At 40.8% G+C, this 16,910-nt stretch overlaps 1 protein-coding gene and 1 pseudogene across 1 annotated transcript; one reads left to right on the forward strand and one right to left on the reverse strand.

Annotated features, from left to right (window-relative positions):
• The first annotated feature begins 817 nt into the window (after positions 1-817).
• LOC131486687 (olfactory receptor 5B2-like) lies at positions 818-1,442 on the forward strand (annotated as a pseudogene).
• Positions 1,443-10,907: 9,465 nt separating this feature from the next.
• On the reverse strand, positions 10,908-11,849 carry LOC131488883 (olfactory receptor 5B12-like). The gene has a single exon (XM_058690731.1). The coding sequence runs from the start codon at positions 11,844-11,846 to the stop codon at positions 10,908-10,910; it is 939 nt and encodes a 312-aa protein (XP_058546714.1). The 5' UTR covers positions 11,847-11,849.
• Between the last annotated feature and the right edge of the window lie 5,061 nt (positions 11,850-16,910).

The raw sequence follows: 16,910 nt of genomic DNA on the forward strand, positions 1-16,910 counted from the left end.
TTCTCTCGCCTTTGTTTATTGTATGTGTCTCTAATATTGCATTAATCTCCCTGCATATATACACGTGTATTTGTGGATTGCTCTACTGTGCAACCCCAAGCATTAAGCTTGGAAGAATGGACACCATGATTAACTGTATATTGAATGGGATTAAAATAAATTCAAATTCATTGATGACATTTAGCTGAGGAGCCATTCTGCATGTGTCTAAACATGACTCTGTCAATAACCATGTAAACTTGAATACTCAATCTCTTTGTTGCCAAAATACCTGTGATATATATGGACAAAACAACCAATCAATGAGGATTGAATACACATAAACACTATTGAAGTGGAAGTTATTAGTGGACCCAAAAGGTCTGATTTGGGAGTTCAGTCCATTTCTGGCATGTGACCTTGGACAGCTCTTTACCACTTCCTGTGACTCAATGTACTCATATACAAAAATAAGAAGTTGGGAAGATGATCTGTGATAAACCTTCCTGTACAAAAGTTTATTCTTGTACGGATAAGTTATCACTAATTGCATTGTCATTCCCATGCTAAGAAATGGACAATATTCAAAAATAAGTTGCAGTTCTAATAAAATGATGTTTATGCATTTCAATTTCTGTGCAACTTATCTTTGTTGATCGTTCTGTTCGTCAATCTCTTGTTGCCGCAGAGCAGCTCATGATTCTCAAATCACATCCATGAAAAATAATACAGAGGTGACTCATTTCATCCACCTGGGACTAACCAATAACCCAGTACTGCAGGTTCCTCTCTTTCTGTTAACCCTCGTTTACCTCATCACTCTGACTGGGATCTGGGGATGATCATATTGATCCTGTTGGACTCTTGTCTCCACATTCCCATGTACTTTTTCCTCAGTAACCTGCCTCTGGTGGACTTTTGTTATCCTTCCACAGTCACTCCCAAGGTCATGGCTAGGCTCCTATAGAAGACAAGGTCCTCTGTGATGCGTGTGCTGCCCAGATGTTCTTTTTTGCAGTCTTTCCTACTGTGTAAAATGACCTCTTGGCCTCAATGGCCTATGACCCCTATACAGCAGTGTACGAACCCTCCATTACATCACCACCTTGGTAACAGGTGTGTGTGCTTTTCTGGCCATAACTACCACATCTGTAGTTTTATGAATACTTCTTTTGACGTTGGAGGCATGTTCTATTTTCTGTCTGTAAGTGCGCCCTCTGATCCATCACTTTTTCTGTGCTATTCCTGTAGCCATGACTCTCTCTTGCTCTGATAGACACGTCAGTGAGTTGACTCTTATCTTTGTAGTAAGCTTCAACCTCCTTTTTGCTCTCCTGGTTTTCTTGATTTCTTACCTGTTCATATTTATCGCTATCCTGAAGATCCCCTCAACGGAGGGACACTTGAAGGCTGTATCCACCTGTGCTTCTCACCTCACTACAGTCTCGGTCTTCTTTTTTTAAAGTTTATTTATTTTGAGAGAGAATGAGAGAGAGTGAGAGTATGCGCGCAAGAGTGGGGGAGGGGCAGAGAGAGAGGGAGAGAGAGAATCTCAAACAGGCTCCAAGCTGTCAGCGCAGAGCCTGATACAGGGCACGATCCCACAAACCACAAGATCATGACCTGAGTCAAAATCAAGAGCTGGTCGCTTAACCAACTGAGCCACCCAGGCGCCCCTAACATCTCCATCTTCTGTGGGATGGTCACCTTTCATGTACTCCCAGCCCACCGTCCAATCATTCTATCGACGCAGACAAAATCACATCTGCACTCTATACCATGGTCATCCACTCCTGTCAGATCTTCTCCCAGCATTAACTCACAGTTTGCAGCCCACACTGTAAATTACTGCTGTGATACTTTCCTCTTCAAAACTGTCACTAAAAAAGACGATAGTACGTCCAGTTGCTTCAGTTGTATAATATCTGGATGAGAATAGCCCTGAGGACATTAAATATTTAATGATCATGCATGCCGTGAACCCTATTAATTATATGTGATTTTTTCATAGGTTCGCATTTTTTCCACCATACGCCAATGCAAGTGTGTCCGTAAAACGTGGCTCAAACCCGTGAAGTGCATGTAAGGGTCCCCTGTGTGTACATATACATAAGAGCAGGAAATCTGTTGAAGGAGGTACCTAGAGCATGGCTAGTTTTTAACTTAAAAGGTAAAATAATTGTGGATCAGAATATAAATTGTTGTCTAACATGTTTTTATTTCTCTAGTTTAAAAAACATTCTAAAGGTCCAAAATGAAGAAAAACATTAAAGGAAAGAAAAATAAAATCTTTTGAATAAAGATATTTGGTTTTTCTTGGCATATTTTTTTCAGAGCGATATGATATCCTAAAGGTGCTAATATTTATGTCTTGAATAAGTCGTTTGGTACAAAAAAGTGTGATTGTGTGGTAACTTAAAAAAATTTTTTTTATGTTTTTATTTATTTTTGAGACAGAGAGAGACAGAGCATGAGCAGGGGAGGGGCAGAGAGAGAGAGGGAGCCACAGAATCTGAAGCAGGCTCCAGGCTCTGAGCTGTCAGCACAGAGCCCGACACGGGGCTTGAACTCACAGACTGTGAGATCATGACCTGAGCCGAAGTCGGACACTTAACGACTGAGCCACCCACGGGCCCCTATCACTTGGTAACTTTTAAAGTGAGAAGACCAGATATAAGAAAAGGGGACCAATTGACAATAAAGCAATTTCTCAATATTTCTGCATAGGACTACCAGCTTTTCAACTGCGTAAGATAAACGCACTGAGTAATGATGATGTGAGCTATTTTTCTCTCTGGAAATACTATGAAATGACTAGTGTCCCTCGCGCCAGGATACTTTAGTTTCAGATGAGCTGTGTCATGTCCTGCTGCTCTCCTACTTGCTCCCTCCCCTTCCCTCACACTGAGTTCCCTGCTGTCTCTGGACAAACCAAGCTCGTTCCTACCTCAGGGCCTTTGTACTAGCTGTTGCCAATGGTCCAAAAGCTTCCTCACTTCCCTCAGGTCTTTGCTTAAATGTTACCATATCATTGTCACCCCACCCCTCATGGACATGGTTTCCGACTCACTTTATTCTTCATGGTTCTCATCAGTACTCAACGATTTCTATTTATTTATTTGTTTGTGTATTTGTTTATTCATTTACCTATCTACTAGAAGGTACGTTGCACAAAAAGAGCAGCTTTGTCTTCTTTACTAACAACTTCATCCCCAATACATAAATTATGGCCTGGCTCGTTCTTTCTCAAAAAAACATTTGCTAAATTAATAAGCAATAAAAAATAAACAATTGTTTGAATTTGACAGTAAATATACTTGAACCATTGATAATTATAGTTTATTGCCCATTAGATAATTCTTTAGAAGGCAATTTTAGAGCATTTCATGAGATGTGGCTTTTTTTTCCCCTATATTCTTTCACTCAGTATCTGCATTTCACACTTTGGGAAAAATTAATTTTTAAAAATTACACTATCAGGTGGATCACATCAAACCATCTTAATTCTTTTCTGTTAGGAATTTCTCATCAAATGGAAAATAACACATGAAATAAACCTAGTTAGTACATCATAAAAAGACAAAAGATGAGACTACAGAAGTGTCCTTTTTTTTTTTAATCTTTATTTTTGAGAGAGAGAGAGCATATGAGCAGGGGAGGGGCAGAGAGAGAGGGAGACACAGAATCTGAAACAGGCTCCAGGCTCCAAACTGTCAGCACAGAGCCCGACGTGGGGCTCGAACCCATGAACCATGGGATCATGACCTGAGCCAAAGTCAGACGCTTAACCAACTGAGCCACCCAGGCACCCTTTTAAGAAATTTCCTGATTCAATTTGAAAAATTCTTTAATAAATAATGATTATTCATCTAACTCCAGTGATTCGAAACATCAACTGAAAATGTAAGAAAGATGTTTTACAACAATAAATGTAAACTACCTCAATATGCTAATAATTATGTATTTTATTTGGCTTTCTGTTGAGCTCGATTTTATTATAAAGGTACCCAAAGGAATTTTTATCCTTGTAAGCCTACCCTATCATTATATAATTAGAAGTATTTAACTTCTCAAGACTTGCAAAACCATTTCTGAGTGTTCTACGAGGATCATGCTGGTGTTAGTGGGACAGAGCAGTGTCTCACAAATATCTGGCCCTACAGTCTATGAAAATGGTGATTTCTCTTCTGGAGCCATTTCTCAATTGTTACTTGAAATGTATTTTTTTTTCTTTTGCTCTATGTTATTTGAGCATAGTTGATACACATTGTTACATTCGTTTCAGGTGTACAACACAGTGATTCAACCACTACATATGTTATGCTGTGCTCACAAGTGTACCTACATTCTGTCACCATGCAATGCTCTTATGATACTATTGACTGTATGTCCCATGCTGTACCTTTTATTCCCATGACTTATTCATCCCGTAAGTGGGAGCCTGCATCTCCCACTCCCCTCCACCCGTTTGCCCATCCCTCCTGTCCTCCTTTCCTGTGGCGACCATCGGATTGTTCTTTGTACTTTTTAAGCTTGATTCTGCTTTTTTTTTTTAACGTTTATTTATTTTTGAGACAGAGAGAGACAGAGAGTGAACAGGAGAGGGGCAGAGAGAGAGGGAGACACAGAATCTGAAACAGGCTCCAGGCTCTGAGCTGTCATCACAGAGCCTGACGCAGGGCTCGAACTCACAGACCGTGAGATCATGACCTGAGCCAAAGTCAGACGCTTAACCAACTGAGCCACCCAGGCGCCCCAGCTTGATTCTGTTTTTTGTTTATTGATTTGTTTTGCTTTTCATATTCCACATATAAGTGAAATCTTATAACATTTGTCTTTCTTTATTTCATTTATTTCACTTAACATACTACCCTCTGGGTCCATCCATGTTGTCACAAGTGGTAAGATCACTGGGAATGCAAGCTGGTGTAGCCACTCTGGAAAACAGTATGGGGGTTCCTCAAAAAACTAAAAATAGAACTACCCTATGACCCAGCAATTGCACTACTAGGTATTTATCCACAGGATACAGGTATGCTGTTTCGAAGGGGCACATGCACCCCCATGTTTATAGCAGCACTATCAACAATAGCCAAAGTATGGAAAGAGCCCAAATGTCTATCGGTGGATGAATAGATAAAGAAGATGTGGTATATATATACGATGGAGTATTACTCGGCAATCAAAAAAAAAAATGAAATCTTGCCATTTGCAACTACGTGGATGGAACTGGAGGGTATTATGCTAAGCGAAATTAGTCAGTCAGAGAAAGAATATATCAGATGACTTCACTCATATGAATACTTTAAGAGACAAAACAGATGAGCCTTTGAAGAAGAAGGGAAGGGAAGCAAAAATAATATAAAAACAGGGAGGGGACAAAACATAAAAGACTCATAAACATGGAGAACAGAGGGTTACTGGAGGGGGTGTGAAGGGGGATGGGCTAAATGGGTAAGGGGCATTAAGGAATCTACTCCTGAAATCATTGCTGCACTGTACGCTAATTTGGATGTAAACTTAAAAAAAATAAAATTAAAAAAGGTGGTAAGATCTCATTCTTTTTTTATGGGGGAGTAATACTCCATTGTATAGACATACAACACCTTCTTTATCCATTTCTCTATCCTAGACGCTTGGGTTGCTATCATTTCTTGGTTATTGTAAATAATGCCGCATTTAACATAGGGGTGCATAGATCTTTTCTAATTAGTGTTTCCATTTATTGGGGGTAAATCCTTAGTAGTGGGATTATTGGATCACATGGTAAAGAAGAGAACCCCCAACCCCAATTCTTTGAACTGCTGTGGGGTTTGGAGCGATGGCACTGAGGGACCAGGAGAATATTTATTAACCCTGGAGCTTAAAAAAAAAAAAACAGCTGTGCTTTAAAAGGGCAACTAGAATATGGACGTTCTAGCTGTAGTGCCCTGCCAAATAGCAAGGGAGCTGCTGGAACTCTTGGTCAGACAGGCTGGTGAGCACGAGTTCAGACCACAGACAAGAGCGGGGTCCTGATGCCATAGCAGGACTGCCCCTCAGCGGGACCTGAGCCCACACCAGCCCGGATGCCTGGGCACAGAAAAAAAAAAGCAGCTTTCATTTTTTTTTTAAATATATAATGTATTGTCAAGTTAGCTAATATACAGTGTATATAGTGTGCTCTTGGCTTCGGGAGTAGATTCTCATGATTCATCACTTACATACAATACCCAGTGCTCATCCCAACGAGTGGCCTCCTCAATGCCCATCACCCATTTTCCCCTCTCCCCTCCCCCATCAACCCACAGTTTGTTCTCTGTATTTAAGACTCTCTTATGGTTTGCCTCCTTCTCTGCTTGAAACTATTTCTTCCCCTTCCCTTCCCCCATGGTCTTCTGTTAAGTTTCTCAAATTCCACATAAGAGTGAAATCATATGATATCTGTCTTTCTCTGACCGACTTATTTCACTTAGCATAATACCCTATAGTTCCATCCACGTTGTTGCAAATGGCAAGATTTCATTCTTTCTCATTGCCAAGTAATATTCCATTGCATATATAAACTACATCTTCTTTATCCATTCATCAGCTGATGGACATTAGGGCTCTTTCCATAACTTGGCTATTGTTGAGAGTGCTGCTATAAACATTGGGGTACATGTGCCCCTATGAAGCAGCACTCCTGTATCATTTGGATAAATTCCTGGTAGTGCTATTGCTGGGTCATAGGATAGCTCTATTTTTAATTTTTTGAGAAACCTCCACACTGTTTTCCAGAGTGGCTACACCAGTTTGCATTCCCACCATTAAAAAGCTTCTTTTAAAGGAGCAATTAGCATATAAAAGAGCCAAACCTAGACTTCCCACAAAGGCCTGGGGAGCTGCCCAAATCCCTTGAGGTTGGAGGGATTGGCAAGTGGCGTGTAAATATCTTCAACTTCAAAAACGATTTTAGATTTTCAAAATATTTGCTGAGATATTATAGACAAGTCCCATATACCTCTCACCCAGTTTCTCCCATTGGTAACATCTTATTTTATCTTAATACATTTGTCAAAACTAAGAAACCAACATTGATATATTATCTTATCTAAAATTCAAGGATTTATTTAGATTACTGCTTTTCAACTAGTGTCACTTTGCTCTTACAGGGTCTGATCCAGGCTATAACATTGCATATATTGTCCTGTCCCCTTAGTCTCCTCTGATCTGTGACAGTGTCTCAGTCTTTCCTGGATTTTCACAACCTTAATAGGTTTGAGTACTGCTCAGGGATTTTGTAGAAGATCTTTCAATTTATGTTTGTCTGACTTTTGGGTCATGGTTACACAGAGGTTCAGCGTTTGAGAAAGTAAGAAGTGCAGTTCTTATCACATCCTATCAAGGGACACATATTACCAACATGACTTGTCACTGAGGTTCTTAACCTTAGTCACTGAGACAAGATATGTTGGCCAGGTTTTTCAGTATAATGCTACCTTTCTCCTCCTGCATTCTGTATATTTTAGAAACAAGTCACTAAGTTCAGGCCACACTTATGGTATAAGGGACTACACTCCACCTCTTAGGGGAAGGCTGACCATATTATTCGGGATTATTTTTATAAGAAAGATTTGGTTGTTTGTATACATCAGCATGGACTTTACATATATCTGCTTTGTGCTTTGGTGTACAATTTGTACTGTATTATTTATTTTATTGTTCAGATCGCTCCATCTTTGGTCATTGAGGGCACTTCCAGTTTTACTCTTGGTTCCTTGTGAGATGCTCAATCCTTCTATTTTCTGAGCTCCTTCTTAGTTTTGGGAGCTACAAGGCACTCCAGGATCCTCTTGTGCTAGTCCAGTCCGCATCCAGTCATCAGCTCTTTCTCCAAAAGAGCCCACTTCACTCTCCATCGAAGCTCAAATGACCCAGGGCGCCTGGGTGGCGCAGTCGGTTAAGCGTCCGACTTCAGCCAGGTCACGATCTCGCGGTCCATGAGTTCGAGCCCCGCGTCAGGCTCTGGGCTGATGGCTCGGAGCCTGGAGCCTGTTTCCGATTCTGTGTCTCCCTTTCTCTCTGCCCCTCCCCGGTTCATGCTTTGTCTCTCTCTGTCCCAAAAATAAATAAAAAAACGTTTAAAAAAAAAAAAAAAAAAAAAAGAAGCTCAAATGACCCTAAATCCTCCAGCCTTCTTTCCTTTAACTGGAAAATGAAATAACAACTAGCTGCAGGGGGCTGAGGACCTTCCTAGACATTTTTGAGGCATATTTGAGTAGGGATTATGTGCGCATAAGTTTTCTTTGTGTCTCTCAGTTCTTGTTCCAAGTCCTTACCTTTGTCTCACTTGTTTACAACACTTCAAGCACTACACCTCCTTCTATGCCTCCTCTCCTCCTGTGTCTACACTGCTTTTCCCCAAGGTGACATACACCACTCATTCTCCTTCATTCTTCCAGAGAACCAAATACACAGTAACCTTGTACTCAGACAACATGGAGGGGAAGTGAAGCCCAGAATGATGAACTGCTGCAAAGTAAGGATTTGATATAACTGACCCTCTGGTTCATAAAGCATCATCTACTGTCAAACATCTCCCAGTCAACTCTCTCCTAAAACCTTGGCTTCCCGCCATCTTGTTAAGCTCTGTCCATCTTCTGTCTTCTCAAATTTGTGAGGTCAAAGGCCTATCTGTCTAGCTGTTCTGGGAAAAGACAATATGCATTTACTCCATCATACAGGTTGGGACAATACTTAGAAGCTATGTAAAGCAAAGAAAAATCATGGACTAGATTGTAGAGTACACCATTATGAGATTTGTCACCCCACCATCCAACCAAAACCACTCAAAGTCATCCACCAACTTCATATCACTATGACGTATTGCCAGTTCTAAGTCTTGACATTGTTTAATCTACCAGCAGATTTGACACGTCTGTTCCCTACTGATGCATTTCTCATCACTTGGTTTCCAGGACACCACTCACCTTTGTTGGCTCCTCATCTCTTTGGCCTTTCATTGAGAAAGTTCCAGGTGTCGGTCCTTGAAACACTTTGTTTCTCTCAACCTACATTCTCTTACCTATGTTCTCATTCTTACTGCCTAAATGCCATCCACATGATAAAAACTCAAATTTATATCTCCGTTCCAGTGCTAAGCCTTTCTGGTGACATCTGAGAGGCATCTCAAGCTTTCTATGCCCGAAGTGAAATTCATGCTCTCTTCTCATCCAAACCTCCTGCTATCACGCTTTCCATACCTTACATAGTAGTCATCCTATCTTTCTAGTTGCTTAGGCAGCTAGGCTACCATTTTTCTCACCCTCCACATCCAACACATCATCATATCATGCCATCTCATTATTTCAAACATAATACAAACAATCTGGCCAATTTGGAAGAATATGATACAATGTATGATTTGGAGGAAACAAAACAGGCAATTAAACAAATAGAATATAATTTCAGAGATTTATTTTTATTTTTATTTTTTTAATATATGAAATTCACTGTCAAATTGGTTTCCATACAACACCTAGTGCTCATCCCAAAAGGTGCCCTCCTCAATACCCATCACCCACCCTCCCCTCCCTCCCACCCCCCATCAACCCTCAGTTTGTTCTCAGTTTTTAACAGAGATTTATTTAAATCTATGGAGAGGACGAGAGCAGATAATAGATAAAAAACTATTTTAGATGGTATGGTCAAGAAAGGGACTCTTAAGGGAGCGCCTGGGTGGCTCAGTCGGTTGAGCATCTGACTTTGTCTCAGGTCATGATCTCATAGTCTGCGAGTGCGAGCCCCGCGTCAGGCTCTGTGCTAACAGCTTAGAGCCTGGAGCCTGTTTCAGATTCTGTGTCTCCCTCTCTCTCTGACCCTCCCCCATTCATGCTCTGTCTCTCTCTGTCTCAAAAATAAATAAAACGTTAAAAAAATTATTTTTTAAAAAAGAAAGGGACTCTTAAAGAAGATAAAACTAGCCATTCAGATTCAGGTACAGGTGCATGGTGGAATGTTGGTTTTCCTCAAAAAACATTTTTTCTTCTTCCAGAGTATTGGGATTTCAGCTAAGCACATTAAGTTTCAGCTAGAGATTAAATTTTGAAGTTGGCTTCGCTGGTCGTTTTTGTGGCTTCATGACTGAATCCTTGCAAATGGAATGTACTCAGAAATAATGCAGGCACCTACTATATCACTTTCTTGAAAATAAATTATTTTTCCTTCAACTTATACCTTCCCCCTTTCCTGCAGATAAAATAGTTGTGATGAGGGCAGACTTTGAACACTCTAGAAGACAGTAGGGTTATGTGGACTGAACTTGGCCCCAGATGAGCCAGACGCAACATGTCCAGATGATTCATTTTCAACCTGCTACATTAGCTTTCAAATAAATTACTATTTGAGAATAAATTCCTATTGTATTTAAGCCACTAAATTTTGATGTAACAGTTTAACCTAATTTCTAGTTGTGGTAGATTAACTCTGGGCACAAATTCTTTGCAGCTGTTTTCTTCAAGAGGTGGAGTCTTTCTTCATGCTTGCATTGGGGCCAACCTTGACATCATTGATTAGGATAATGTGGTAGAGAAAATGAGTGAATTAGGAGTCTGAACTTTAAGAAGTCATTCAGCTTTATTTTTACACTGAAAATATTATGTAAGAAAGCTGGTCCATCCTGCTTTCACATCCTGAAAGAGCGTGAGGAGAAGAAAGTAACCAGAATCAACAGTTAGAAACGTTTGAGTAAGGTCATCTTTGAACATTTCAGCTCAGCTGACCATCCAGAAGACCTGTAACTTCACGAATGAGCCTGTGTGAAAACAGCAAAGAACTGCCTCACCAACTACAGCATTATGAGACATAATAATAAACTGTTGTTTTAAGCCACTAGGCATTATAATATTTTGCTACACAACAATAGATAACTGATTAACTATTCAATTTTCATAATCTTTCTAATTAGTCTATGGGTTGAACAGAATCTTCATTTTCTTAGTGACTTTCCTGAAAGCATTATTTACCTCTTTATTCCTTAGACTGTAGACAATAGGGTTCAACATGGGGACTATTATTGTATAGAACACAGATGCCATTTGGTCATTGTTCATAGAATGACTAGAACTGGGTTGTAAGTACATGAACGTGACAGCTCCATAGAAGAGGGTGACTGCAGTGAGGTGTGAGGCACAGGTGGAGAAGGCTTTCTTCCGTCCCTCGGCTGAGCACATCCTCAGGATGGCAATGAATATTAACAGATAAGAGGTCAAGATTACTATCAGGGCAAAACAGACATTGAAAGCTGCTAAGATAAAGAGCACAATCTCATTTATGTAGATATCAGAGCAAGAAAGTGCCAGGATTGGAGGGATATCACAGAAAAAGTGATGGACCACATTGGAATGGCAGAAGGAGAGGCTGAAGGTGAATCCAGTGTGGATGGCAGATTCAATAAAACCCCAGACATAGCAGCCTACTGCCATTTGAGCACATAAGCTGGTGGTCACAGTGGTGGTGTAATGTAAGGGCTTACATACTGCTGCATGCCGATCATAAGCCATGACAGCTAGCAGGAAACAGTCTACACTAGCAAAACCCACAAAGAAGAACATCTGAGCAGCACATCCACCATAGGAGATGATTTTATCCCCTGTTAGAAACCCAGCCATCACCTTGGGAGTAACAGCTGAGGAATAAACACAGTCTACCAGAGAGAGGTTACTGAGAAAAATATACATGGGAGTGTGGAGACGGGAGTCCAACAGAATCAACATGATCATCCCAAGATTTCCAATGAGAGTGGTGAGATAAATGAGAGTAAATGTTATGAAGAGAAAGATTTGCAGTTCTGGGTTGTCAGTCAGTCCCAAGAGTCTAAACTCATTCACCTTGGTGCTGTTCTCCATGGATACTATTTTGACATTGTGGTTCACCTATGAAAACAAAAAGGCAGGATGGATAAAATACTTATGCATGGAAAATGGCTCACAGCTCCCCCATGTCACCCAAATGACATGAGCAGACCATGATACCATTACCAGTGCAGACTTCCCAGCAACCACAAGACTGGCATATTCTGACCTCCACCTTTCAATATGTAAGGGTACACACATATTCATCAGCTCTTGACCCCCACTGAGATATTCCAAATGACCAGTCAGTTATCTTCAAAATGGCCATTGCTTATTTTCACGTGGGTTGAAGTCTTTTGTGACCCTCATTCTACCCCTTGGAAAAGCAACATCAATGTTTCTGAGCTTCATTTTCTTCATCTGAAAAAGTTAAGTGGGCATGGTGTTTCCAACTTGTACTATACTACAAAACTCTTTTAAAATGGTAGTTTGAAAACAACACAAGTATTTCAAGAGGCAGCATATTGGGCTGGTGAAGAACGTGGTCTCTGGGGTGAACTGTCTTGTATTCAAATCCTGGCATTTCCACTTGCCAGCCGGGTAACCCAGAGCAAGTCATGGCCTTTCCGTGTGTCAGTTTCAAACAAGAGTGACAATAACAGTACTTCACAAGGCTGTTTGGACAATTGAACAAGTCGACATGGTTGAATTACCCAAAATACCGCCTAATAGTGTGCAATACATCATAAGTTTTACCATTATTAAATAAATAATAATATTATTAGCAATATGTATATAAGACTGTTGAAAAAAGAACAGAACAATTGGAATCACACTACTAAAGAAACATGTGGGTGAGTGACCTCATATCTTAAATTCAAATCTATTTAAACAAACATACCATTTTTTTTTTAATATTAAAAACAGGGGTACCTGGGTGGCTCAGTCTGTTAAGCGTCTGACTTCAGCTCAGGTCATGATCTCGTGGTTCGTGAGTTTGAGCCCCGCATCAGGCTCTGTGCTGACAGCTTGGAGTGGAGCCTGGAGCCTGCTTCAGATTCTGTGTCTCCCTCTCTCTATCTGGCCCTTCCCCTCTCAAGCTCTCTCTCTCTCTCTGTCAAAATAAATAAACATTAAAAAAATTTAAATATTAAAAACAAAAAACTGGGGACTGACCATGAGGAATGATAAGAGGTACAAATGTTGAGATGCCATCTTTCATGGCGTGACTTCTGCAAGAGGAATCTACTGAAGGTTCTACCAATTATTTCAGCCAACTGGATAATTTCATCATAAAACAGGCTCCACAATGCTCAGAATCCAAGCTATCTATCTGGTCAACCCTGATAAAGTCTTCGACAAAGAATCCCTTAATGCCAGAATTATTCAGCCCTGGCTCTCTTTCCCTCACACTCCACATGTAGACCATGAGCACAACTGGTTATCTCTACCTTCAAAATATATCCCTAATTCATGTGCTTGTCACCGTCTCCCATGTACCTGCTCTAGGCCACGCCATCATTTAGGTCATGCATGCTAAGAACTCAGGCCCACAGTGGATCACTGGGAAAGGTAGGAAGAGGAAATCTGAGGTGAGATGCACATGTAGGAGATGAAAGGCAATGAGAGCCAAGGAGTAGATACTAAAGGATGCTGAAATTTCGTCTTTTCAATTAGATAGCAAATGTGTCCTGTAGGCCATGTCTTTTTAATTCTAACAACAATAATGTCAGCAATAGTGAGTAGCCAGGCACTACCACTACTTGCCCACAAAAGTCTAAAACCTTCGATCAAGGGTCTCTGAATAGCCTGTGCAAAGTTGCACATGAGACTGTGTTTTAAGAGCACAGGACTAGGTACCACATACGTGCATAGTTAACTGCCTCAATAAACAGTTCATTCCGAGATTCACTCGTTCATCCTTGTATTCATTTATTAATCTTTTCACCTATCCCCTCAACAAACACGTACTGAGTGTCCACCAGTGTCTAAGTGCTCTCCTAAAAGCAGGGATGTTAAATGATGAGAAAAATACCATCCGCTACTATTTGGCAAAAATCGCCATTTTCCTAATCACTGAAGGTTGTTGTAACATCTAGCCTCCAGATGAGCAGCCTGGAAGTGTGAGAATATTAAAACCTGGGATGTTAAACTCTGAAAAATCCATGGGAAGGTGTTGTCCTTGTAACTTTACGTAGCAAGTCTTCTAATACCACAATCTAAGCAGACCAAAGAATGGAGCTAAATATTTACCTTGCCCTTCAAGGAAGGTGACACAACTTCACTTATGATCTTCACATTGCTAGTGCCACTCAAAAAGAAAGAAAGCATCTTGTTGATCTCCTTTCTTAATGTCTGGTCACAAAGATTGAAGTTCTCTAGAGGCAGGGAGATATATAAAGAACAGGTAATTATGAGGGGGGTGGATTACAAAATATTCTCCAACCTGTCACACAGGGAGGCTGCCATGAGGAAAAATAGGAAAAGTCTCTGAACAGACTCTACCAAGTACTGAGCAACTCCAAGAAAGAATCATCATACCCACTGTAGACAACATTTTAGCTTGGGGGTTATCCCTGCTCACTGTTGCAGGCTCAGAGTGATATGACCGAGAAGTAAGGCCACTTAGTTTACTTGGACAATCTTTGACATTCAGATTCATAAAAAGAGCACCAAAGAGCCTTTGGCACATAGACGGTTCCCTCTAAAATGGTGTTGGGATGCCTGGGTAGCTCAGTGGGTTGAGCAGCCAACTCTTGATTTTGGCTCAGGTCATGATCTCACCGTTGTAGGATCGAGCCCCACATTGGGCTCAGCAGCGAGTGTGGAGCCAGCTTGGGATTCTCTCTCCCCTTCTCTCTCTGTCCCTCCCCTGAACGTACTCTCTCTCTCTCTCTCTCTCAAAATAAATAAAAAAGCTTTTAAAATAAAATAAAATGATGCCAATAGAGCAATGTTGGGATGTTAGAAGTCAATGATGGAGAACGAGAAGGATTTATACATACATGAAATTCTCAGGAGAATAGGTACCCAAGGGAGAAAACACAGCCTCTGACTCAATTCATGTGGATAAGAAGCAATTAGAGACCCAGCCTACTTTGTTAAGGCATATGTATTTACATTACTTGGGATTGTTTCTTTTTGATAGTGTAAACATCTTCAGAAGAGAATTCAGAAGTAACTTTCCTGATGGCAATCAGACAGATTCACGAGACAGGTCATGGAAACCAGGGTGGGGCCTTACAGGGCTGGTGTTGTCCCAGAGCCACACAACTTCCTAAAATTCATGTGAGGAGGATTACAGGTTATATAATCCTCTGCACTTCAGTTCCGTCATTTATAAAATGGAGACAATGGGGGCGCCTGGGTGACTCCGTCGGTTGAGCATCCAACTTAGGCTCAGGTCATGATCTCACAGTTGATGAGTTGGAGCCACGTATCAGCTCACTGCTGTCAGCGCAGAACCCACTTTGGATCCTCTGTCCCCCTCTCTCTCTGCCCCTCCCCCACTCATACACACACTCTCTCTCTCTCAAAAGTAAATAAATATTTAAAAAACAAAAATAAAAATATAAAAAATAATGGAGATAATAGTGCCTACTTCGTACACTTGTTATGAGAAGCATATAAATTAATATTTACATGTTTTAAAAACAAAGCCTGGTACATAGTAAACCGTCACCAAACACTATAAAAAATAATTGCAAAGTCTTACTTTTTTGTGAGGGAGCCTCCATTCATTTCTGAAAGTATCCGTTGTCTCTAAAAGACATAATTTATCCCTTACAGGCCTTAGGAGTCACTGTGAGTTCATTCCAAAGACACTACCACAGCGGGATTGAAGTGTGTGTAAATAATTAGCAAACTGAGAAGTCAGACATAGAGGAATTCATTTTTTTTTTTTTTTTTTACTTATTTTTGGGACAGAGAGAGACAGAGCATGAACGGGGGAGGGGCAGAGAGAGAGGGAGACACAGAATCGGAAACAGGCTCCAGGCTCCGAGCCATCAGCCCAGAGCCTGACGCGGGGCTCGAACTCACGGACCGCGAGATCGTGACCTGGCTGAAGTCGGACGCTTAACCGACTGCACCATCCAGGCGCCCCTGACATAGAGGAATTCAAATAGCTGCTTAAACTGACAAAGCAGGGTAACAAAGAATTCATCTGTAGCATATTCAATTTGGCTACTGACTTCAGACAAAGTTGAATAACCTGGGACTCAACAAATAAATACCAGATCTCTTTCTACATAGAAACTATAACATGGCCACTGGAAGCTGAGATATGATATTTTCCTGGATGCCCTTTACCCAAAACCTTCCTATTTTTTGGTAATTGCCCACAATGTGAAATGTGGTGGGAAACTATACAGCACTATGTTCACGAGACTTTCTAGAGAAGACTCCAAAGGGTGGTATGCGTGCAAATCCTGGTTCTGCCCGAATTTTCCTGGAACTTCGGCAAGTTAAGTAAGGTTCCTAAGCATCAGTGTCCTCATAAGTAATATGAGAATAACACTAGTACCTATTTATCAAGTTGCCATGAGGTTTAAATTTGTTAAGATAAGCCAAGCACTAAGAGCACTGTCAATGTACTCGGAAGCTGTATATTTGAGAGCTGTTATTGTTATTTCACTTACCATGCTTACAGCTCAGCCAGTAGCAAAAGAACTTATTTCAGCCAAAGGGATCCAATGAATAATGTACAGAAAGAAGTTAGGATAGTTAGAATTTATTTACAGTAGGTGTTGTGGCATGTGACATTAGCAAGGGCTCAACAGTTGTGATAATGGCAGCCATCGAGAGTAGCGTCTAGGGCAGAAAGGGTGGATGCACGAGAGGAACTATGTTCACGAAACTGTTCCAGGGGTCTTCTCTTGCCTGTGTTTCCTGCCTTCTGGATTTCTATGTTTAACACTGATTTTCTTGACTTAAATTATCCAATACTCCCCTTGGTTTTGTGAGCACACCTTTATTCTTCTAATAAATCTTTCTAATACTTAAGTGAACCAGAGTTGATTTCTATTGTGTACATCCAAGATCATCTCTCTCCCCCACATACGACCCATATCTATGTGATAGGCCGGGATGGTCACTGTGGAGGGAGTCTAACAAGGA

This window comes from Neofelis nebulosa, chromosome 10 (assembly GCF_028018385.1).
Source record: "Neofelis nebulosa isolate mNeoNeb1 chromosome 10, mNeoNeb1.pri, whole genome shotgun sequence".
Taxonomy (NCBI): Eukaryota; Metazoa; Chordata; class Mammalia; order Carnivora; family Felidae; genus Neofelis; species Neofelis nebulosa.